This window comes from Alosa pseudoharengus, unplaced genomic scaffold (genome assembly GCF_046254945.1).
Source record: "Alosa pseudoharengus isolate Yale_2024_CS ecotype anadromous, Long Island Sound unplaced genomic scaffold, YU_APseudo_1.1 YU_APseudo_1.1_scf_13, whole genome shotgun sequence".
NCBI classification, from domain to species: domain Eukaryota; kingdom Metazoa; phylum Chordata; class Actinopteri; order Clupeiformes; family Clupeidae; genus Alosa; species Alosa pseudoharengus.
The window spans coordinates 12,342,273-12,367,049 of NW_027468598.1; the positions used below are offsets into that span (position 1 = coordinate 12,342,273).

At 40.7% G+C, this 24,777-nt stretch overlaps 2 protein-coding genes across 2 annotated transcripts; one reads left to right on the plus strand and one right to left on the minus strand.

Annotated features, from left to right (window-relative positions):
• Window positions 1–799: 799 nt before the first annotated feature.
• slc47a4 (solute carrier family 47 member 4) lies at window positions 800–7,571 on the plus strand. Its single transcript, XM_076281673.1, has 17 exons — window positions 800–949; window positions 1,516–1,617; window positions 1,745–1,813; window positions 2,265–2,413; window positions 2,809–2,851; window positions 2,950–2,994; window positions 3,102–3,199; window positions 3,371–3,468; window positions 4,874–4,987; window positions 5,081–5,148; window positions 5,551–5,659; window positions 5,766–5,841; window positions 5,959–6,028; window positions 6,122–6,254; window positions 6,488–6,582; window positions 6,689–6,784; window positions 7,287–7,571. The coding sequence occupies exons 1-17, from the start codon at window positions 800–802 to the stop codon at window positions 7,569–7,571; spliced, it is 1,800 nt and encodes a 599-aa protein (XP_076137788.1).
• A 616-nt stretch (window positions 7,572–8,187) lies between these two features.
• slc47a3 (solute carrier family 47 member 3) lies at window positions 8,188–24,273 on the minus strand. The gene is made up of 17 exons (XM_076281674.1): window positions 24,181–24,273; window positions 23,000–23,101; window positions 20,528–20,596; window positions 20,271–20,419; window positions 20,136–20,178; window positions 19,998–20,042; window positions 18,413–18,510; window positions 18,154–18,251; window positions 17,870–17,983; window positions 16,781–16,848; window positions 16,549–16,657; window positions 16,221–16,296; window positions 11,905–11,974; window positions 11,655–11,787; window positions 8,773–8,867; window positions 8,544–8,586; window positions 8,188–8,408 (listed from the first exon to the last, which is right to left on the minus strand). Exons 1-17 carry the CDS (start codon window positions 24,271–24,273, stop codon window positions 8,188–8,190), a joined length of 1,626 nt encoding a protein of 541 aa, XP_076137789.1.
• Window positions 24,274–24,777: the final 504 nt, after the last annotated feature.

Below are 24,777 nucleotides of genomic sequence, written 5' to 3' on the forward strand. Positions count from 1 at the left end.
CTGTTTGTAGTGAGCGTTAAGCACTCAGTGCAAAGGTTAGCTTAGAGCTGCAGCATAACTTCCACAGCTGCAGGCCTGACTGGAACATTGCTAAATCTGCTCACAGAGGTAAACATCCATTTGCTAGGGTTAACTCAGGAAACGTTTCTATGTCAAAATACACTAAAGTGAGGGGATGTATTGACATTGTATTGTGTGTATTTCAGATGTAAGTTGGGTGCTGTTTCTGGTGAAATTATTTAAATTTAAATTCAGTGACGATGAAATTTAAATTTCTGATTTCTTGGTGTTTTGTGGAGAGGTTTATTGGAGTATTTGCTGTTGGTGTAGTTTTCATTCCCAGGGCTTTTATGTATGGCTTTAACCATTTGCTACAGGCTGTCAGCAGGTTCAGAGATACCAATAAAAGTGTTCGAATGTGTGCCTTTAAAGATCACTTTTTGCCTCTTTCTTATGCATGGTCAATTACTAATCTATTACTTAAGTAGATAGTTAGCATAAAATGATTTAGATCACATTTGCAAATAAATCAAGACCTGTTCTTTGCCATACTCACATTTTATCTAGAATGCTGATAAGAAATACATACAGTACGACCATTGATCAGAGAAGCTCAACATACAGTATTGCTTAGCGTCCCCTCACTGAGTAAATCAAAACTGTGTTCAACTCCTCCTTTAATCAGTGACCCTTTAAGAAAGCTGAAAGCCTATTACCCCTGAAGCTGGCTGAAGGACGGCACCAATAGTAGCCCCTGAGTCCCCCTGACCAGTCCAGGGCTGAGGAGAGGACAGACAACATGTCTGTGACCGGAGGCAGCAGGGCTGTGGGGACCTCCTCGCCGGACGAGCCCAGTGCCAAGCTGTTCTGCTGCGGCCCTCTGAGACGCTGGGTCCCTCTGGCCATCCGGGAAGAGCTCTACTACATCTTGCGCATGACCGGACCCCTGGTAAGAGTTCTCGAGTGACCACTCGTGTGATGTGTAGGATATGTGCCATTCTCTGGTTTGATTTGGGCTTTACATGGAGTCAAATTATAAATCAGTCCACCTGAATGGGAAAAAACAGCATTGGAAAGTAAAATCTTGTACTATTTACTTTAAAATAATCTGCTGTGTAGAGGGTGACAGATACCGCAAACATTATACATTACAATTTCTGTTCCCTCTGCAAAGTACTGTTTTACCCCATGCCTTGTACTTCCTCTAATGTGTTGGGTTCTGTATGAAACAGACGCTGTGGTGGCCAGCTGGACACACAAACTGCTTTATGCAATAAACGCCTACTGGGTACCCAGTGTGTCCCAGCCTGCTTGATTCCTAAAAATATGGCAGTGTAGCTCTCAGTTAGAACTGCCGAGTCATCTGTTGTCTCTGCATCCATCCTTTCCAAACAAGGCCACATAACCTACTGTAACATCGTGGGATTTGGACTGATGCTGTGCTTGCTTTTTGTGACCATTCCATTGATGTCTGTCAGAGTGTGACTCTTTCTTTTGTCTTTAATGCCTCCGCAGCTTACGTGTCGTACTCTGAATTACCTCTTGCCCTTCGTGGTGACGATATTCGTTGGCCGCCTGGGGAACAGTGCTCTTGCTGGTTATGCCATGGCCTGTGCTGTAAGCTACTTTCCATCGCATGTCCCATCAGTCTTGGTGGATTCTTTTATAACCTACTGCATAAGCCAATCACACAATTTCTGTTGTCCATGCACACAGCAGTGACAGTCGTCTCATTGCTCTACAGGTTATAAATATATCAAGTGCATCTACGGGTCTTGGATTATCCCTAGCCTGTGACACACTCATTGCTCAGGTAGGCTTCAGCTTGATGTTTATACGCACAATTTTCCAGATGACTGCAACCTGAGGAAGATCTAAGACAAATTATAGTAGGGTTAAAAAAAAAAAAACAGGATCTTACAGTATGTTCTTATTCTGTCACATAAGATGAAAGCTACGCCAGAAGAATGCTGAAGGTGGTGTTTTTAAACTAAAACAGTGTCCCGTGTCTGGCATTGTAAGTGTGTGATTATGTTGTATGAAATGAGAAGAAGAAATTGTGTTTGTTGATGGTAATCTTTACTGTAAGACAAGGTGTAGATGAGTATACAGTATGTATGCATGCATGTTTGTGTGTGTGTGTGTGAGAGTGTGAGAGAGTGCCAGTTTATTTGTGTGTGTGTGAGAGAGAGAGAGTGTGCGTGTCTGTGAGCAAGTGCCCTGCTGCTGAGCCGTGTGCATGTATGTGTTTGTTCTCTGAGCAGACGTTTGGGGCGAGGAACCTGCTGCGTGTGGGGGTGATCCTGCAGAGGAGCGTCCTGATCCTGCTGTTCTTCTGTCTGCCCTGCTGGGCACTGCTGGTCAACTCCCAGGCCATCCTGCTGGTGCTGGGACAGGACCCCGAGGTGGCCAGGTAACCAGCACTGGAAGCTGAGTGACTGCAAATCTAGTGTTTCTAGGCAGCCATCATCGCAACAGCAATTCACTCCAGTAAAATAAAATGATGTGGAGTGTGAGAGAGTACTGTCAGTATGTGGTCTGACTGTCGCAAGCTTCTTGGTGTTGCAGTCAGGCTGCTGGTTTGACTGCTCTCTCCCTTTCCTACATGGACACATATGTTTTCAAAGGCATACTATATATGAAATTTCTGAAGACATAGGCCTATATAAAATTATTATAATGTCTGAAGAATGTAAGCAGGAATAAAAACACCACAGAGCTGATTTTAATGTTGTTTTCAGTGTATTTGAATAACTGAACTTTACCCTGATAAGAACTTGTAATTCATTACCTTTTTTTATCTTTCAGAATAGCAGAAATGTATGTGTTGGCATATCTTCCTGCCATACCGGTTAGTCAGTGTGAATAATATATCACAGGTTACATTACATCACAATTAAACATCATCATTTAATCCTTCAATACATTGTCTTAATCTCCAAATTACAGGCTTTGTTTATGCATCAGTTAATGATGTCCTATCTACAAAACCAGGTATGCTGTTTTTTTTAATTCATGTGTATTTCCCAGACATCTTACGTTGTATCATGCATGCATGTATAGTATCCATGGTTACCACCATGTCTTTTGTCTCTGTGCAGGGGATAATTTTACCACAGGCGTATTCAGCTGTTATGTCCAATATCTCCAATCTGTTAACCCACTACGCTCTGGTCTCCTGGCTGGACCTTGGAATCATGTAAGTTATCCTGTAGCTACTCAATAGATTAATGAATGGTTGCAAATTGATATAAAATGAGGTATATCAACATTTAAGCAATGAGAAGGAAAAGGAAAATGTGACAAAATGAATTCCTATTAATTCACAAAATTAATTCCCCTTCCAAACTGTATATTTTCCTTGTTCTAGAGGGTCTGCGGCAGCCAACTCTCTCTCGATCATCTACAACATGCTGTTTCTCTTCCTCTTCATCTACTGGAGGAAGCTGTACGTGGCCACGTGGCCAGGTAAGAGGAGGTGTCTCATAGTGTTAGTCTTCTTTAGAAAGCCAACATGTCCACATGAATAGGCGCTATTCCAGACCATAATGCTGTGGGGTACCTCACAGATGAACTCCAATCAGACGTCAGACATCACAGTGTAAAAACCCAAGAGACATTCAATACATTCACTATTTTTGCAAATGGGCAGTGTTAGTGTAGTGGCTAAAGAGCTGGGCTAGTAGGCAGTAGCCAGATAAGTTGCGGGTTTAAATTCTGGCTGCCTCCATTATACTGTTGAGCAAGACTCCAGTCATTTTTCACACAGATCTCTGTTTCTCAAGGTCACCGAGTACTGTCGGTATTGCAAAAAATCTGGTATGGAAAAGACTGGAAGCCAGGCAGCTACAGTGCTACACTTTGGTGGCATTTTTAAAATCATTCAGAGTGTAGCACAGTAGCTGCCTAGCTGTTGAATGATTCCTTTTTGGGTGAGGCTATTTGCACCTTTGGTACAATTAGAAGTTAATGCTATTCGTACCCCAGTGCACACAGCAATGTGTTCTATTGATTCCCCCTTCTGGTACAAATATCAGTGTATGCTATTTGCACCCCTGTGCATTTACCCTGTGCATACAGTACATACAGTATATTGATCACACAATGTAATTAAAGGAAAAAAATGAGCAACGTGTTTTTGTTGTTATGTCAAAGGGTGTGAATAGCTCAGCTGTGTGGCAGGGGTGCAAATAGAAAAAAGTTTGCACACTCCTTGGTATTCTTTTGTTGAGTTTATTTTCTCATTTGGCACATGACGTTTCGACCTTGCGGTCTTCCTCAGATTCCGTCATGTGCCAAATGAGAAAATAAACTCAACAAAAGAATACCAAGGAGTGTGCGAACTTTTTTCCTAAAAAACTTGACCCTTTTTTTTGTTCAGCACCTGGGATGTGCACAAAGTCTCCTTGGAAGAAAAGGAGGGGTGCAAATAGACACTCTGAATAAGGTATTTGATGTTTGCATTACTGTATAATTAGAAGTGGACGCTATTTGTACCTTGGTGTATATAGTAACGTATGCTATTTACACCCTGGTGCATGAACTAGCTAATTGTTACAGTCAAAACCTCTGTTTGAGAACAGATTTCTTCTTCAAATTGTGTGCGCTCTCTGCAGACACGTTGGTACACATGCACACTTACACGTCTACTTATCTCTGCCAAAACACTTTACACAGGAATCCAACCCTGGTCTCCCATGTATTAAACCATGACGCTAACTACCGAGCTATCTACTGTACTTCCACACTCAAAAAACAGCAAAACAGCAAAATAATTACATTTTAATGAAGCATACAATGCACACACTTCTCAGGCCTACTGTACTGTGTCTCCAGTTCTGGTACTGAGTGTGAGTGTTGTGTTGTGTCACAGGATGGAACTCAGACTGCCTGCAGGAGTGGGGCTCTTTCATGAAGCTGGCCATTCCCAGTGCCTTCTTGTGCTGCTTTGAATGGTGGATCTATGAGATTGGAGGATTCCTAGCAGGTCTTGTGCTTTTTAAGAAACACACTATAAACGCCTGTATTGCAATAGCAGCAGGCAGCTCAGCATAGAAACTGACTCTTTGTTCTTCATCAGGTATGCTGAGTGAGGAGAACCTCGCAGCCCAACATGTGGTCATCATGCTGGGCTACATAAACTACATGGTATAGCCTGTTCATCAACTCAACAATACATCACTTATTCACACTCCTCTGAGAATTGGACTTAACCTGATAAGTCATACATTGATGGATGATGTGTGAAAGCATAACTGAAAAGAAGATGAGTTAGGCATGCTCCCACAAAGATTAATCCACTATGGACAGAGCTGCTTTTTTGTAATTGAGGCAGACAGATTTATGTAAAGCCAGCTTTAGACAACACATTCACCTTCAGTGACAAGATCCTGTCTGAAGGTCACACACACATACAACAGTCACAAGTTTGCCGAAAGATGCCTTTTAAAAACAGTTCTCCAATCATATTTATTCAAGTTAGTATCACAGCATCTTCAAATCATATATACAATTGTGCAGTTCTTACCTTATTTGTGTGTGGGTGTTAAGATTCCTTTAGGCATCCAAGGAGCTGCCTGCATTCGTGTGGGAAATGCACTGGGTGCAGGAGACACTGCGGGAGCCATCCTCGCCAGCAAAGTGGTTTTGATCTTCGCAGGTGAACCAAACTTTACATTTCACACCCCCCGCACATGTATTTGGGCTCCATTGTTACGTGATGAGTCAGATGGTTCTGACTGCCTTCTCCCTGCTGGATTCCACAGCTGTACTGGCTGTTTTTCAAGGTGTTGTCCTAGGCAGCGCAAAACATGTACTTGGATACATTTTTACCTCTGATGAGTAAGTTGACAGAATTAATGGCACAACTTTTTATTTAATGGTGTCTTAATAAAAACGTGTCTTTTACATACTGCATATATGAACTGTGTGTATGTGTGATTGTGCTCTTATTTACAGGAACATTGCAGCACTGGTGGCAAAGCTCTTAGATGTCTACTGTGTTGTTCAGTTTTTTAACGGAATTGTGGTAAATAGGACATTTATTCTTAGTCGATGAACGTGTGTGTATGTTTGAATGTGTGGTAGCAGTAAGCCATTAAGTGTGTTCCTTCCTTTTCAGTGTGTCAGCATGGGTATCCTTCTAGGATTAGGACAGCAGAGGATAGCAGCGATAGCTTTTCCAATTGGATACTACTGCATTGGGCTTCCACTACTGATAGCCTTGATATTCGCTGCTCAACTGGATGTCATTGGTAAGATAAAATATTATATCCTGAAAGCTTTCCAAACTGGTCCTGAGGAGACGATGAAAAGAATATTTGATCAGCATCTACAGTACAAATCTTTTTGTTTTCTAGTCTGCCCTACATTGTTTTTAGAGCTACTACTTTGGTATTGAAAACATCAAAAGAAACAGCAATTATTATTTTGTTTTTAATTTCTCTTGCCATTTAACATGTGTTTTACCTCTGTTTCATTTACAAAGGCTTTTGGCTCGGCCTTCTCATCTCAACCGCTCTGCTGGCGGTCTTTTTCATCATAGTCATCTTCAAGCTGGACTGGAAGAAAATGACTAAAGAAGTAAGAATGTCTTATCAGTGTTCAGTTGTCTTCCACTGCACAATCCAGTGTGGTTTATTTTATTTATCTTCAAACATCAGTCAAGAATATGCGCTGTGAATTACAGGCCGTGGAACGGGCAGGCAAATCGGTCTGTGTGGATTTAATGACATCACTATCAGAGCCAGAACCAGACCTGTTGATCCCAGGAAGCGAAGCCATGGTAAGCACTGCCACAGGCCTTTCAGTTTGAGGCATGATACCTTCACTCATCAGTTACTGTTACTTATTGTTCATGTATATTATTCACACTTAACTATCTACCAGGTGATATTTATTTCAGTATCCAGGGTCTTTCAAGAGGGGTCTAAAGGGTTAGCATGCAGCATCTGTTCAGCATGCACTTAGTTAATTATGCGTTTCCTATGAGTTATAGTTTGTATATTATATTATAGTATTTGCTTAATTAGGCTATTGATTGCATTGACATTATTGTTTATTATTGCTATTCTCCTTAATGTAGTCTTACCAACTTTAGAAAAAATGTTTAAAGGTTGTATTGTTTTGAAGTGGCTGCCAAATCCCATAACCATAACCATCTATTTCAGTATCCGATCAAGCCTCAGTTATGGCTGAAGAGCTGTAGAGAGACCATATGGGTGATGCTTATTATTCGGTCATATTATTTGTGATGTTCATTTCTGATTTGCGATGTTTGTTCCCAGGTTCAGACAGAGAACGGCCATGGGTCTGTGGTGCTGCAGGAGGGGCAGAAGGCTCACGGCAGTGAGAGGCGGCAGCCTGCTGCTCTGCTCTCCCCCTCTCAGCTCCTCCTCAGGAGAGGCCTCACTGTGCTGACTCTCCTCCTCATCCTCGGTGTGGGAGTCACTGTCCACCTCCTCCTGCCTCTACCCGAGTCCTCCTGGAGCTCAAGAAACAATGGCACCATAGACGCTGGAAACTGGACCACTGCCAACCCACTGGAACAAACCTCTCCAGCTGACCTATAGGCCTTTAGCCATGGCTGGATACTGGCAAGATCTACATACTACATACAGTGTCTGAATAATAACCACATTGCTAGTTCCATCATGGCAACAACTAGGATGGTGAAGAAGCTTCTCAGCTCATTTGTACAGCTATATTTCATTATAAAATGTTTTGTATATTGGTATTTGTATGATAGAATACCTAATTGTTCATCTGCACAATCACATAATGGTGTACATACGGTTGAAATGATTCAAGTGAAAAAAGGGATTATATTTACTGTGGCTCAATACTGAGCTCAACCCAACATACAACACTTTAGTTCAGAAAATGATTTAGTCTTAATTACTACATACAATACTACATACAATAGCTGCGCTAGAGCATTGTTTTTAACATTGTTGTTCATGGCAGTACTGATGTTCTCATGATGAAAACAAAATGCACAAAACTGTTCACCAATATCAGTATTTGTTGCTGTATTTTTGAAGGGCAAATCCAACAGGATGAAACAACTGACACTTGTGCAGTTCTCTGTGTATATATTAGAATCAACTGAAAAAAGTTTGATAGTGGTCATTATCGGATTGTTCTAGGTTTTGCCCCTGTCTACTATCAGCTTAGCTTTGGGATGTCCTATTCATTCCTGGACAGCAGCACATGAGTAATGACTCCTGCGGTAAAAATGGTGAGAGTGACACCTACAGCCAGCCCTCGGCGTAGCACCAGCTCCCTGGTTGACAAAGGTCTCCCAACCGTGGTTTCACCCACCACATCCTCTGCCTCATGCAGGACATGTGTGTCGCTGTGACCCTCAGCTGTGCCACTGACAACCTGCTGCTCCTCGGGGCTCTCTTCTAGAGAAGAGGTGCAAAAACATTACTTTCAAGTGGAGAAAATAGTTGACTTGACTATTCACAATCAACTGTACAGTGACTGACACAGTAACTTGACACCAGAATTACAGTTAAGATGATGTTTTCAGTTTTTACCTGTTTCTGTGAAATTAACCTGCACCCCAGCTCTTTCTAAGGCCTGAAAGCACACCAACATGTGTATCAACAATGATACCACCAACATATGGTCTATCTGTGTTTGCTTTCTGGTGGAGTTTTTTTTAATGATTTATGACACAAAGGCTAGGCAAGGCAAGAGTGTTTCCATTTCATACACAAGGCAACTCAATCAGCTTTAGACCGTCATTGGCAAAGACTCGCTCACCTCCTCGGTGGCTTTCCTCCAGTCCATTTTAACGAGATAGGTTATGACAAACACCAATTGCATGAAGACACAGATGAGGAGACCGACCCAGAAACCTGAAGGTGGGGGGGAGAGGTGTATATGGAGAAAAGAAAATTACAAAAATGACAAGAAAAATGGCAGCAAAAGATCAAGCAGAATAAACAATGAGTAGTACAACTTGTCCTCCTTTTTTCTAATGTTAGAAATCCTCAGGATATCAGGACACAAATGTTATAGAATGTTACTTGAGACTACATAAACCACCCACACCAACCAATACCTTATATTAAGATAATAAAATCTAGTTAGTATTGTTTTTAGTATAAGGATACTTACTTTGAGCTTTCTTGTAAGATTATTTGACTAGATGTACCGCAGAGCGGTACAAAATATGACCGCCGCCCAGTCCAGCACATGTTTTCCACAAAAATAAGTCACGCTGAAAGGCATATATGATTCTAACTGTCTCACTGAATTGCATTATGCACACTCAATTCTCACTGGTATCTGCTAGACAACAAGTACCAAAACATTAGTTCATAGATTTCACATGTAATATACATTTTATACAACCCCACCCCCATCTTGCCTGTTCATAATTCTGAGAAATTCTTGAATTGTGTTCATGTGTGCGTGTACATGTTTATGTTTATGTGTGTGTGGGTGTGTGTGTATGTGTGTTTGTGCATGTGCATGCATGCGTACATATGTCTACTGTGTGAGTATGTGTCATACGTATGATTACTGTGAATGTATGTGTGTGCGTGTGTATCTGTTTATGCACATGTGTGCACATGGAATGGGTTAACATGACCCCTGGAGGCAAACATACGAAAAAAATTGGTCATCCTAGGCCCTACGGTTCTCAAGATATTCACAGAAAACTGTGTCTGCCCTACCCTCCTTTCGGGGGTCCAGTACAGCGGGGGGGCTACAGATAAAAAAAAAACGATGGTTCCATGCTAATCATGTGGGGTTACATGCCCACCAAGTTTCGTGTACCCCGGTCTTTCAGTGTCCCGGGAATCCTTGTTGGTGTACGGTCACTAAATGTACACATAAATTATTTTATTGTAAGGCCCCCCATGAACGAAAGTTCACAAAACTTGGCATGCATTCGGAGGGTGTCATAATGATCCTACACTTTCACAACACAATTTCGTGCAGTTTTGACCATGTCAGCCAGAGATATTGTGATGAAAACACCTAATGTTTTGCTTTTTAATTTTTAACTAGGTGGCGCTAAACATGAAATAAGTGGTAATGGGATAGGTTGACATGCCCCCTTAAGACCAACATACAAAAAAAAGGTGGACCTCCTAGGCCCTACGGTTCTCGAGATATTCACAGAAAACTGTCTCCGGCCACCTACAGGCCAGTTGGTGTATAGTAACATAAATTAATTTATTGTGTGGCCCCCCATGAACGGAATTCCCCGAAACTTGGCGTGCATTCAGAGAGTGTCATAATGATCCTACACGTCCAATTTCGTGCAGTTTTGACTATGTTAGGTCACAGATACCTGCGATTACAACACCTCATTTTTACTTTTTGTGTTTAACTAGGTGGCGCTATACATGAAATGAGTGGTTATGGAATGGGTTGACATGGCCCTTTGAGATCAACATACAAAAAAAAAATGGTCCTCCTAAACCCTACGGTTCTCGAGATATTCACAGAAAACTGTGTCTGCCCTACCCTCCTTTCGGGGGGTCCAGTCCAGCGGGGGGGCTACAGATCAAAACGAAAACAGGAGGTTCCATGCTATCCATGTGGGGTTACATGCCCACCAAGTTTCGTGTACCCCGGTCTTACAGTGTCCCGGGAATCCTTGATGGAAATTTGGACATGCGAAAAAAAACAAAAAAAACAAAACAAATCTGACTAAACAATCCATCGAAAACCTCTGAAATGATTATCGTTAGACTACCTAACGGTAAAACTACGGTTTTTCATTAGGTTTACTTGCCTCTATGCTTTACCTTAACATACAATGCTATTGTAGGCTACATAACTCACGAGTTTCCGTGCTGGCTGGACTACGCTTCTTATCCAAACAATACGGTCATCTCCCTTCAGTGCGTTAGCTTCCCTTCAACCGGACATGCTAAACATTCTTCTTACGGGAACCTAACGTTACGTACGAGGTAATCGAGTCTTGTTTTGCCTTTTATTGTTTATGTAGATAACACAGAAGCTAAAATATCGGCACATGATATATGTTATATGAAGTTATGGGAGTTCAAAAAATTCCTAAATGAATGGGCGTTCTATGGGGTTAGCAGAGAGTTGATAACCACGGTTACATCGATGCTTCTACTTCCGGGAATTCGCCTGCCCCCTTGCCTGAGTCTCCACACAGCCTACTCCAGAACTAGCTGTTAGCTGATTGGATAAACCATCTGTCTATCATCACCTATGTTGGTGATAGACGGGCCAAATCAATCAATCAGATCAACGAAGCGTATGACGTACTAACAGAGCATTGACGAAAATACAACCACAAGCTAGGCTACCCTTAACGCTGATTGGCCGTTCGTTTGGCAAACGGCTCCACATTTTCTCTTCTCTTCGCGAGATGCCAGACTGATCTGCAAGTAGAAAAATGGAGCTCGCAAGATCAGGATGGTCTCACAAGGCTAAGTTCACCAAGCTCCCGATCTCATTCCACAAGCCTAGAGCGCCCTCTCTCGGCTGTAGACGGTAATGTTTCATGTAGGGTTTATGTCAGTCAGTATGAATTAACAATTAAAAACATGTTCAATTATATATTGATATATAAGTTGCACCTGACTGTAAGTCGTAGGACCAGCCAAACTATGGAAAAAAGTGTGACTTATAGTCCGGTAAATCTTTCCTACCCATCACACCAAGCTTTGCTGCAAACATTAGAGACAATCCGATAGGGAAACCAATGCCATAGTAGCTCAAGGTGCTGCATATGGCCCCAATCTTCTGCTTCCCCAAGCTTGTCATGATACTAGTTCCTGCAGCCTAACAGAAAGAAACAATCGGTGACATTATGATGTCTAAAACCTGGTGCAAGTTATTTTAGATCCAGGCATTGAGCTTTGTCTGCTTTTCACAAATTTCAGTCTTATATATGCTTACCCCTGATGCATCTATGATGTGGAAGGGAGCATAGATGATCATCACCTGGGCAACTCTGTTCCTTATTTGCCTGCAAGTTCAGCAGACCATGAAATAAGGTAAGGTAAGGTACTTTTTTTTTTATTAAGACACCGGGCCCTATTTTTGTGACGCAAAACCTGGCGGAAAGCGGATTATTATCCCAGCATTATTCTTATCTTGCACATCTCTTTTAATGAGCAACGCAACAGGGGTGTGGCAATTAACCACCTAAAAAGGGGTCTGGCACATTATCTAAAAATCGCTATCGTACACTACCTAAAACGCATTACGCCACTGACCAAGAGAAACCTGGTCAGAAATCCATTGTTTATATACATATTATTAACAAGTGATATGGGCGGGTGCACAACCATGCTTCTTTCATCCACGAACGTGCACCAACGCACATCCATGCAAACCATTACAAATTACACAATTACAATGGGAAACATAATTAGAATAAAGATATTACGAAATACATCTCACAATGACTAGTTATTCACCATTTGCAAATTGATAATGACGGATAAAAGTGATTAGGCGAGAGGCAAATATGAAGCACAGCTGAAGACACACTGTCATGAGATGTAAGCAGCAACTCCTGCAGGGTAAATGTTTTTTTATTCAGTCATTCGAACATTATTGGGGTAAGTATTGCTTTTTCCAGGCTGTTTTCGATGGTAACCCATTGTCAGTCAATAGTGAAAGTAATTAACTGTGTATAACTGTTTTGTCGTTGACTGACATCACGGTGAAGTTAGTTTCACTTTGCCAATGAGTTTAAATAATAGACGAGTGCAAACGCGTGTAGGCTATACTCTGCTAGGTCTTAGTAAAGCATGGTTTAGTGGAATGACTGTTCCATACACTCATGCGTGCCAGCAGATTCCTTGATATGCCCCGCTGACTATCAAAATACTGATGCGCTGCTTGCTGTTAAAAGGAATGACAGATGTCATTCTCATTGGTTTAAATGATGTTAGGCCCAAAACACACCCATGACTGATTAAAACATAGGAATGCCTTGTTGTGTCATCCGCCCGACGTTTGATAACGAAAACACTCCCAATGTGCACTGGACATCCTACTAAATTTAAATAAGCTTTTGACTAGTGACCATGGGCCCTATCATGACAGTCTAAAGCACATCGTCACTAGTCAAAATCTTATTCAAATTTAGTAGGATGTCCAGTCCACATTGGGAGTGTTTTCATTATCAAATGTCGAGCTCATGGCGTAGGGTTTCTCAATGGGGGTGGTACCGCCCCCTGAGGGGCGTTCGTACAATCTAGGGGGGCACTGGGAACGTGAGAGGTTTTTAATTTTTTTTTACATTTTAAACTTTCATGGTTTTCAGATATTTTTGGTGCAAAAATAGGCTACCTCAAATAAATAGGCTATTTTCATTCATGGGTTTCTAACCCCATACCGTCCCAGCTACATTTTACTGTTTATCTATGCTCAGTGGTCATACAGTGCAGTTCGGGCCTGCACATGCCCAGACTCACGTCCCCCAGCCCCAGCTATCGTCATCTCTATAGTAACGCCACAGGGCTCTCATTAATTTTGTTTCATAGCCCGTTTTCCGCCCACTGTTGTTCTGCAGCTGCTCTGAGCGTAGTCTCCACGAAAAGCCTGATTCTAATCAAATACGAAATATATATAGGCCTAAACAGGCCTCACGCGCGGAACCTGTTTTGTGGTTGGATTGTTGCGATGTGCATGTTGTTCACGTGATGTGCACTTGATTTTTGTCCATGATTAGATGTAGGCAACAAGACATGTCATTTTATGTTCCTATTGATTTCTATTGTTGCGCCAGAGGATCAAAGTAAGGTCAGGGGGGCATTTGCTCAAAAAATGTTGAAAACCACTGTCATGGCGCAACAAGGTGTTCCTAGGTTTTTTAATCAGTCATGGGTGTGTTTGGGGCGTAACATCATTTAAACCAATGAGAATGACATCTGTCATTCCCTTCAATGGCGCAAAGCGCAACGTCAAAGAATGCATCGGTATTTTGACAGTCAACGGCGCATTTGAAGGAGTCTGCTTGCGAGACTGTATGGAACAGTCATTTCACTAAACATTTTTTTGCTTTACTAAAACCTAGCAAAGCCTTTACGCATTTGCACTCGTCTATTATTTGAACTCTTTGGCAAAGTGAAACTAATTTCACCATGGTGTCAGTCAACGACAAGACAGTTATAGGCAGTCAGTTACTTTCACTATTGACTGACAATGGGTTACCATCGAAAACATAGGCTGGAAAAAGCAACACTTACCCTAATATTGTTGAAATGACTGAATAAAACAACCTTTATCCTGCAGAGGAGTTGCTTATATCTCGTGACAGTGTGTCGTCAGCTCCATACGTGTCTCTCGCCTCTCCCCTAATCACTTTTAACCGTCATTACCAATTTGCAAATGATGGTGAATAACTACTCATCATGAGTTGTACAGTATTTCGTAATATCTTTATTCTAATTATCTTTCCCATTGTAATCGTGCAATTTGTGATGTTTTGCATGGACGTGCGCTGGTGTGCGTTCATGATGATAGAAGGATGGTGCGTTGTGCACCCGCCATTATGACTGTTGACAATGAGCTCTTAAAATAACTAAACAACTCGCCATAGACTTCTGACCAGGTTTCTCTTGGTCAGTGTCATAATGCGTTTTAGGTGGTGTTTTTTAGACAATGCGCTAGACCAGTGTTTCCCAAAGTCTGGGTCGCGACCCACGGGTGGGTCGCAGGAGATTTTATTTGGGTCGCCAGCACAATTTATGTTGTGTTATAGGCCTAACAGATACCATTTGTCATTTGATACCAGGAAAGCTAACCGTTTTCTATTAGGATGTAGTTTGTTAATTACTTATTTGTCATTTCTTATTTACAACAGTGCATTATATTAGGCTACAATTTAAATGGACATGTTAAACACTATTCCTCTCGTTTTCTACCTCGCTAACTCCAAAGTAAAGGCGCATTCTTCCGGCTATTACGCAAAAGCCTTTTGTTCTGTTATAACGACTATACAATATAATATAATACAACAACACAATATAACAACTTGAGTTATTTGCTGTTGACATTAGAATTGACTTCCACAGTGACCCATTGTCTGCAACGCAACGTAGCCTACAACATTTTTAAAAAAATACAGGAACAGCTTACTATGCAACGAATGACGACTGCGCAACATGCGAGAATTTCCCCAACTCTCGGATGCGCATTAAAATATATCTTTTCAGTAGTCATTTCCAACTTTTCATGCTGATTGTGCTCAAAATGCAACACAGAAAAGCAGAATCTATCTATCTAGATCCTATAGCAATATATGGTTGGGGGAGGCATAGAAAAGTTGGAGAAACTGTGGCCTAAAACAATATTGGTGGTTGCAGGGTAGATTTGAAGTGAAATGGGTCGCGATAGTCTGTCAATTTTAAAAAGTGGGTCCCCAGAAAAAAAGTTTGGGAAACACTGCGCTAGACCACTCCATAGGTTATTTGCCACACCCCTGGGCGCATTGTTTTAAAAAAAAAACGTGCAAAATAGGAAAATAAACTTTGCGCCGGGTGGAAAACTAGTTTTACGCCATGCGCCAGGGTGCAAAATAGGGCCCCATGTGTTTTAGACCACGATAATAGGGGCCACTGTATTTGGAGGTTCGATGGCAATTAGGAAGATGATCGAAATTAAAAAGATTAAAAAATGGCAGTGCAATTTCTTTGCCCGAGTTACACTCATTGATGAGTCTGCCTTCATCCTGACATAGTGATGGTGAAAACGGACCATTTTTATATTCCAGTTTCAGAGTGCCAGTGTAGTTTATATACTTTATACCAAGCTGAGACTTCATCAAATCATTACAAATACAGAAGACATACAGTTAAGTTGTAAGTTTGACTGTATTTGTCTTGGCCATACACAATGTATGATTTCTGACACTGGCTACACTCTGAACTCTGTTAATAATGGGAAGTTACTTTAAATAATTTTGACAAATGATGACAAAAAGAGTGTTACCTTGTGTCAAGTTGGCTTTAGATCTGTATTCTACAATCAATCAGTACAATAACATTTATTTATTTATGGTTTTAAATATAACATTTATTTATTTATGGTTTTAAATATAGTTTAAATCTGAAACCAAAATAAAGAGGCATCCCAATCACTGAAATCATTTAGCATTTTCAGATTTCATTTGTATTAGGCTGGTTAATGGAAACTTACTACTGAATATGGCAAGAATTATATGTTAAGATTAATTCTCAATTAACAGAAGTCACACTCACTCATCATTTGAGAAGACATAGGCGATTACATCCTTTGTTGTCCCAAAGATAATGGCTATACATACAGAGACTAAGACTATATGAGGAAAGAGAAAAGGGGGTAACTACATCACTTTTCATAGAATTAGCATAGATGCTAGCATAGTATTTTAGACATAGCACACTGCGTAGATCTTATATTAAAATTCTATAAAATGTCATGGATATAACAAATAAGACACAGACAAATTCATTCAAATGTTTTCTTGAATCAACTTAGGCATGAATCAACTTAGGCATGAACCCTCCACAATACTACAGTGCAAAGCTGTAAAAAAGGAAATCTTACATGCACATGCTATGGATATCGTGGCAGAGCGCTTAGCACTTTCAGTCTCCCCAGCCCCTAGGGCATTGCCCACTCTTACACTGCCTGCAATGCTAAAACCATATGGAATCTGGAAAAAAAAGAGCTCCATATATTGAGCATGACTGTATTGGTGGTGAGGCAAACTGTTTTGAATTTCACAGCACAATACAAAATGATATACAAAAGTGCAATACAAATTCCGCAAGCTTACCATTAAGGAAACATTTGCCAATTCAAAGACAATGGCCTGGGTCCCCAACTCCACCTCATTTAACAGTCCTAGCATGTAGAGAAAAATGTCAGCAAACAACTCCTCCAAAGTAACCACAAGTGCAGAAGGAACCTATAGGTATACTGTGTGTGTTGCCTGTGCAATAATATTTCGGGTGTCACTTAAGAAGACATTTGAAGATAAGAAAGAGGTTGAGTAAGAAAGTGAGGAAATCTATAAATAGGCATTACACATAGGCTTAGATTTTGACGCAGCACAAAATAAACCACATGTTCCTTTCTCTGCCTTTATAGGCCTAATAAAATAGGCTTTAACCTACACTTAGACAAAGATAATGGCGAACTATTCTGGCAACCTCTCATTTCATAACTTAATTGCATTTTTGTCCGCTTTTAATCTTATTATTACCATTAAATGTATGTGATTTTGCACGCTAAAATCGGATTTATCACAAGTAAATACAATAAAGAATGTGAACGTAATGTAATGTCGGCGCACTGGACTGTGTGCTTGAGATTCCCACAATGTTGCGCGCTGGGGATTCTGGGAGAACTTAGAGGTTGTTATTGTGTGTGTTTGTGCCTGTATTTACTGTTTATGTACCTGTTTTAGTGTAGCGTGATTCCCTTTTTAGTTCTACCTTGTGTGTGACCGTGTTGGTATGGCTGTGTCCAATACTGTGTGTGTAAGGTATGAGTGTTCTTGACTTCCCTAGCGTGTGCTATGTTTTGTGTCTGTGTTCCTGCTCCCGATCCTCAATAGAGCTATTGATTAGACCAGGGATTCCCAAACTGTGGTACACGTACCCCCGGTGGTACGCGAGCTGCTTCTAGGGGGTACGCGAGATGAAAAGGGCTATGGCCCTTTTTGCTGTGGCGTGGTCGCTTGTAATTGTATGGTTGATCTATATTATTTTAATTAATTGCACAATGTTGCTCCCCGGCTGAAATCAAAACCCACTGTGTCTGCCTGTCTTTAGAGACAGTCACATACAGCACAGTAGATTCACCTGTGGCCACTGAAATGTATGTATAGTCCTGAATAAAAATGTTGTTTCTGGCAACTGACCTGCCAGAAATCCCCCGATCTCAAAAGTCCACCATTCCATGCTGATCACGATCATGCTGGGGATGGCTAGACGGATGTAGCAACCCCACTCTTGCAGGCACTCTTTGGACCAGCCTATCCATGGAACCAGAATGCATTACAGTTTTTACTGTGACATTGGTTCAGAGAAATACTCCACATGTCTATATGAGGTCTATGGCAAGCATCAGTGTAGTCAATTGGCATCATAACCAAACAGTTCACATTTTCACCTATGGCACATATCCACTGGTGTTCCTACCTACCTGCCCAAGTGTTCTTATGAAGGCCTTTCCAATGAATGTAAAAGAAAAGTGTTATAACCATGGAATATTGGGAGATGACATTTGCTCCAGCTGAACCACTGTTAAACATAAAAAGCATAGAAACATACCTGAACTAAACTGAAAGCTGTCTTGTTAAATGAGTAGTACAAAACATTTAATGGTAATGATCAATTCTGTTACACAAGAGTGAGCCTTGATATCCATTGACATGTATCATACATAAGTAATGTATACTCACACAACACCAAGGCCCAGGACAAACAGGAATATGTAGTTAGTGAGTGCACTGATGCAAACTGCCACTACCCCACATATGACCTGTGGCCAGATTATCTCCTATAAAACACACATTGCAAATCACACATCCCCCTTCATTTCTTTTGCCAGGGAACGGCAGGAGGACCGAAGCGCAAATGTCTTTTAGGCAGAATTAGACAAACACACTTTATTGTTACACTACAAACGTACAACCTTACTAGACTCCAACAAAACAAACAGAGAGACGAACCGACAAAGGACAGAGGAGGGGGGTATAAATACACAGACCAATTAACAGAAAGACAGAGGACTGAAGGAAACCAACAAGACAATAACCAGGAACAGGTGTGAGCAGAAACAGAGGGAAACTAACAAGACAGGAAGTGCAGACCATATAAGGGAATGGGTGGAGACAAAGACACATGGCCAGACAGGTAAACCAAAGTCCTTTTAGGCAAGTCCCTCCACTCGGCGGCCATTTGACAACGCTTTTTGGGCACTCGTCGGGCATCCATTTCGGTAGAAATGCGCGTGCGCAAGGCTTCACGACATCAATCTTGCTCCAGCGGCGAGATCACAACACGTGATTGGCACGATGTCTTCACAACACACCATATGATTGGCTCAATGTATTCACATCACACCACATGATTGGCTCAATGTATTCACATGTCGACGTTTTGCCGAAGAAGGGGTGGGATATGTGTAGACAACGGCCATATTGGCGTGACAAACTAGTATTTTTTTAGTGCTGTGTCTCCACATTAGAAAGTCTCTGGGTAAACACAGAGCACATGACACAGAAAAATATACAAAATGGCCACCAGGGTGGCATACAGTCACTAGTCCAGGCAGGATCCTGACATGTTTTGCCATCTAACTATCTGTTGACAGCAGTGGATAGGCGTACAAATTAAAGGAATATTCCAGCATTTGGGGAATTACACTCATTTTCCACCTCCCCTTGAGTTAAACAATTGATTTTTACCTTTCTTCAGTTCATCCAGCCGTTCTCTGAGTCTGGCAATACCAGTTTTAGCTCCAGCCTAGCATAGATCATTAAATCTGATTAGACCATTAGCTTCTCACCTGCTAGCATCACGTTTAAAAGTGACTAAGATTTCCGGTAATTTTTCTATTTAAAACTTGTCTCCTCTCAAGTTAGAAAGTGTAATAAGACCAACGAAAGATGAAAGGTAGCGATTTTCTATGCTGATTTGACATGGAACACTACGACCAATTTGTACTGTCCTCCAACGTTGCAGCACTGTCTTCATCAGTTTAGCTGGTTCCCCGAATTTGTTGGGGTAAAAATAACGAGCATCATTGCTCATTGCCAGAGTATCTCGCAGAGACAATTCCATTGTGCTCTTGCGAGAACTCTGGATAAGTGTCAAGTGCAGTATAAGTAAAAGTATTTTGTAATACCTGTGTGACCTGTGTGTATATGTGACTCTAACTGAATGCTAAACGTCTAAATTACTTCATCAGTGGTCAAAAGGGTAATGAATGTTCTTTTTGAACATCTTGTGATCTTTTTTGTGCAAAAATGTTTAATCTCTTACCTGGTTCTGAAGATATCTTGACTCAAGTTGATAAGCAAATGATGCCTATGATGAAATAATGTCATGTAACTACTGTGTTTATGCATTGTCTATTTAGTGAAACACTGGTGTAATTATTTGGATTCATTGTATACATACTGGTAGTGCTATCATGAATATCTTCACGTACTTTTGTGAGACCCTAGAAAATATTGATTATATAACATGAATCATAAGATGATACAAGAACAAGAACGCAAGAACAAAGTCTTTGACAGGTGAACTATGCCTCACTTCACAACGTGTGGATCCTCACTGATGGCAAGCAGGATAGGTTCAGTGTTCATGAGAATGGTCCAGCTTAGGACACATGCCAGCAGCAAAATCAGAATTGCTCTCTGTAAAATGACTCCCACTCTCTTCACATTGCCACTTCCAAAAGTCTGTTGACAGAGAGAAAAATACATTGACCAGATACACACAGAATATGGAAAAGAATATATAATTGTGTTTACATTTTTGTTTGTGGGCAATGGGATAAAATGACTCACCTGAGAAATTAACGTGTCACAAGCTGCTGATAACCCAACTCCTACAGAAACACCTGTGACATTTATAACCTATCAAAAATGACAACACAAAGTTTCTGCTTAAAAGTTTGTGAACCCTACAGATTTGTTGCCAGCATGAACCTAGACGAAACTGTGAGCGCATGTGAATTTGCTCTGCAGATCCTTCTGACATTCCTCCAATTCACAACCAAGATCACCGAAAATCAAGGAACTAATCACAACAACATGGGGCATGCTTTACACAATGACAGAAAGAAAAATGCAGTTAGCAGCGTTGTTGAACACAACCATGGCTATCCTGATGGCGTTAATAGTAACACAGACATGTATCTTTGGAATTGTTGAATGCAGTTTCAGGTTTTTTTTTATTTTTATTTTCTACTGGGGTTCCCCTACAGGTACTCCCCCTAGAGTATTTGTATTTTACACAACTGTCACAAATACCACTCAGGGGTTGCACGCTTCCCTTTGGACACGATAGGCTACATCTGGATTTGTTTGCAAACTGAAGAATAGGAACCAGCAAAGATAATCTCCAAAGAACCATATTAACTGACAAGATAATATTACACGATGCATACAAATAGTAGGCTATTGCACAATTGCTATAGTGCAATTTGTGATTCTCCGGGTTGGGGGAAAACAAAGTTGCAAGGCTGGTTTTCCATAGATTGGTAGGTTATGGCTACGGAGACATGGCATTCTCCCTTCCTGAAAGGACACTAGTCGTGGCTGAAGAGGTTCACATATTTTTTCCTACATCAGTTTTTGTTAAAGGTGCCATGTGTAAGAATTGAGGTATAAATATCCAAAAAATTAGCTACACGCACCAAAAGAATGAGAAGAAATAAGGGCATGATGTCATTAAAAAAAATGACAAGGTATAGTGCTGCAGAGATATCAACCTGAATTAGCATGCTAAATTAGGGGAGACCGGGGCTGGTTGGAACACTTTTCACTCTCGGTTATATTTCTCCATCTTACAATGTGTTGAAATGGTCAAATTGTGATTAACTGAAAGCTTGGGATCTCAGCTACAAAATGTATACATTCAATGTCAACAAATAATCCCTTGTTTTGAGTTATTTATAATTAAAGTGGTGTTGTGCATGTGTGCCAACCTGCCCCATGCACGGGGTTGGTTGGCACATGTCGGGGTTGGTTGGAACACCTATGTTATAGTCCTTTGCAGTACTCCTTTTGGTTTTGTTTGAAGTGCTCATCTATATCACTGCCTGTAGGGCTTTGCTGATGTCTTTCCTGTGTGTTTTTCTTCAGTAGGGCCCACCGTCAAGACCAATTTCCCTACCGATTTTTTTTAACTTCAAATGTTTAAAAATGTCTGAAATGCTTCCAAATGTAAAACTATGTTCAGTAATTACAATAACAATGTTCAAATAAAGATTGATGATGTTTTTATGCATAAAATACAAAGTTTATAGATTTGTCACAAAATAGCCATAGGGAATGTATGTGCCAACCAACCCCAAAATCAGTGTGCCAACATTAGGTCAAACTTTTTTGCACAAATGCTGTTAGCCTGCTAATATCAGTCACCTCAGGTTTTCAAACTTCGTTTTAAATTATAGATGAGTCCCCTAGCAATCAATTATAATCAATATTTTTTTTATATCCCTAACTATTACCCTTCTAGGATGTATTTAGGGGGAGGTGAATATTCTAAGTTTTGACACTACAAAATTAAAAAGTTGTTCTCACCTAAAGGGTTAATGACCTGGAGACCAGTTACATACATAAATTGTGTTGCAGCTCCCTCTAGTAGCCTGGATATTAACAGTGTTTCAACCTGCCCCTGTTCCAACGAGCCCCGGTCTCCCCTACTAGCCACAGCCCGACAGGTGTCATAATACCAGTTTCGGCCATGGGAGCCGGTATGCGGGCAACATAACCGCCAGCCAAACTGCAATACACGTCTCTCGGTTGTTACTCTAGGGTAGACCAACTCACTCTCTGGAGGTATACTGCCCCCATCTTTTATGGAACGTGGAGTATGAATTGATTTTTTGGCGGACATTACACATGGCACCTTTAAGACAGGCAGACACTGTGGGTTTTCATTTTAGTCGCATTTAGGCTATAGCTTAGCCTGGAAACCAGACTCTGACTGAAGTCGACCGGAAGTACGTAGACAGGCCAAGGCCAGGCTAGCTATAGCTGTAAAGTTGTATTAATTCCTAAGGTAGCCTATCCTCTGCATGCGAGTTTTATTAAAGAATTAGATAATTATTAAATGAAAATAAATACTATGTCTTGCATTAAAATTTATTAATTAAAAATGTACCTTGATGTAGTTTGGTATGGTTATTTGGATATTTCTTTTTTTTAAACAAAATAATAGGAGTTCCCAAACTTTCAGGTGGCATATGCAAAAATAAATATGAGTCAATGTATGGCCCCAATGTCTTGATAACCCTAATATATTTTACTCACAGCATTGGCGAGAGCTACACCAGCAAGCTCTGTCCTTCCCAAATGTCCACAGAACAAGGTACTTATTAATGGTATAGAATAGTCCATAAAAAGAGCCACAGACTGTAAAAAAGTTGTATAGAGAGAGTTAGGCTAATTTATTTACATAGGCTTACTTGCATCTATACATCTACATCTCAAAATTAGCCTAGACTAAGCAGTAGCCTATATACAGTATGGTAAAACCTTGAGATCCTCAGAAGGGAGTAGGCATACTGTGCTTACTTGTTCTCTACACTCCAGAACTGTTCTTGGCGGAGCCCCCGTAAGGCCATGGTGGGAATTATATTTTAATATTATTAAATTAATATAACATTAATTACATTTATTTGTAGTGTTGCTTTTGAGTGATGTGCTCCCTCGCAATACTTTTGCATTTACTCACAATTAGTTTTGCATTCCCTAGCAATATATTTGACTTTGTCGGAGAGAACTGCGAGGGAACACAAAACGTATTGCAAGGGAACACAAAACACACACACAAAAAAAAAAAAAACACAAAATGCACACTATTGTAAGATAACTCAATAGGATCTCAAAAAAATGTTAATAAGAATAATTTCAGTAGTTGTAGGAGCAAAAATACTGTTGTAACTTGTTGGTGGCGCATGCCACTTGTCTACAATCACTGTCCCGTGCCAGTCACCATATACTGTCCCGCGACTGTCGCGTACCACTGAACTACGTGTCTGTGCAACTGTCCTATGGCACTTGTTAACTGTTCCATGAGTTAGGGTTAGTGACACTAACTTAGTGTTGGGACAGTGGGACTGTAGGCCTATAGGCAAGTGACATGGGACAATGGTGCAGGACAGTAAGCGAGTGGCTCGGGACAGTGTCGCAGAACAGCAGACGAAGCAACAGTTAGATTGCTCCTCAATAAATTCCATAGACAGTAAAATTCCCACCATCCCTTTGGGGGCTCCTTTAGGCTAAAGTAAAACCACAAGCAGTCTGGGAAGTGTAGTCATGACAAAATACAGGAGACCCATTTTCAGTTCATACTTCTTACAGTCGGCCTCCCTGTAAATCTCTAGTCTTTTAACAATTATGTCTTACTATAGGCTTCGATTTTAATATTTTATTTTAATATTGTATCTGTCATGTCTGACACAAGACGCAAGGAGAAAAAAGACACTTACCGCTGGTACCGCTATTGCTGCTAGTTTCACAACTTCTTCTTTAAAGCCAACAGGTATTAAACTGCGGAAGTACCGTAAACATCTGCTAAACATGTTTTCAAACTCTTCGTTAACAAAACGTTGACAAAATGACATATAGCTACTAACAGTAAACCTATGACGTCGTAGGCCTATTGCAAGTGATTTGCCTTTATCCACCTATCTGTTTGAAAGAAGCCCACTTGTAGCCTAGCTACTTTCGGTCCGTGGGACCTATCTTTCAAAAAGATGGACCTTAACCTTTGTAACCTTTTGTAACTCTGTTTAAGTTTAGCCTAATTCGTGATGTTCCTTATAATTGATACTTCTAGTGTGAATTCATTCTTCTTTGACACTAATCTAGTTCTTAAAGTTCTTATTAGTTCTTATTATTTAATACTTCTGTTTCAATAACTAATGGTCAGATGGCAAATCATGTGTTGTATGACATTAGAAATGTTAATGTCCTTGGTTCTTAAATAACCCATTGTATTGACCAAGTGTGTGTGCAGAGAAGGTGTAATGATACAATGATACAATGAGATTATGATACTGTGCGAGATATATGTGTGTGTAAGA

Coding starts and splice junctions, on each gene's coding strand:
- slc47a4 (XM_076281673.1), top strand. CDS start 800: ATGTCTGTGACCGGAGGCAGCAGGGCTGTGGGGACCTCCTCGCCGGAC. Junction 950..1,515: donor TGCGCATGACCGGACCCCTG/GTAAGAGTTCTC, acceptor ATGCCTCCGCAG/CTTACGTGTCGTACTCTGAA. Junction 1,814..2,264: donor GTGACACACTCATTGCTCAG/GTAGGCTTCAGC, acceptor TTCTCTGAGCAG/ACGTTTGGGGCGAGGAACCT.
- slc47a3 (XM_076281674.1), bottom strand. CDS start 24,273: ATGTTTAGCAGATGTTTACGGTACTTCCGCAGTTTAATACCTGTTGGC. Junction 11,788..11,904: donor ACATCATAGATGCATCAGGG/GTAAGCATATAT, acceptor TCTTTCTGTTAG/GCTGCAGGAACTAGTATCAT. Junction 8,587..8,772: donor GGAGGAAAGCCACCGAGGAG/GTGAGCGAGTCT, acceptor GTGTGCTTTCAG/GCCTTAGAAAGAGCTGGGGT.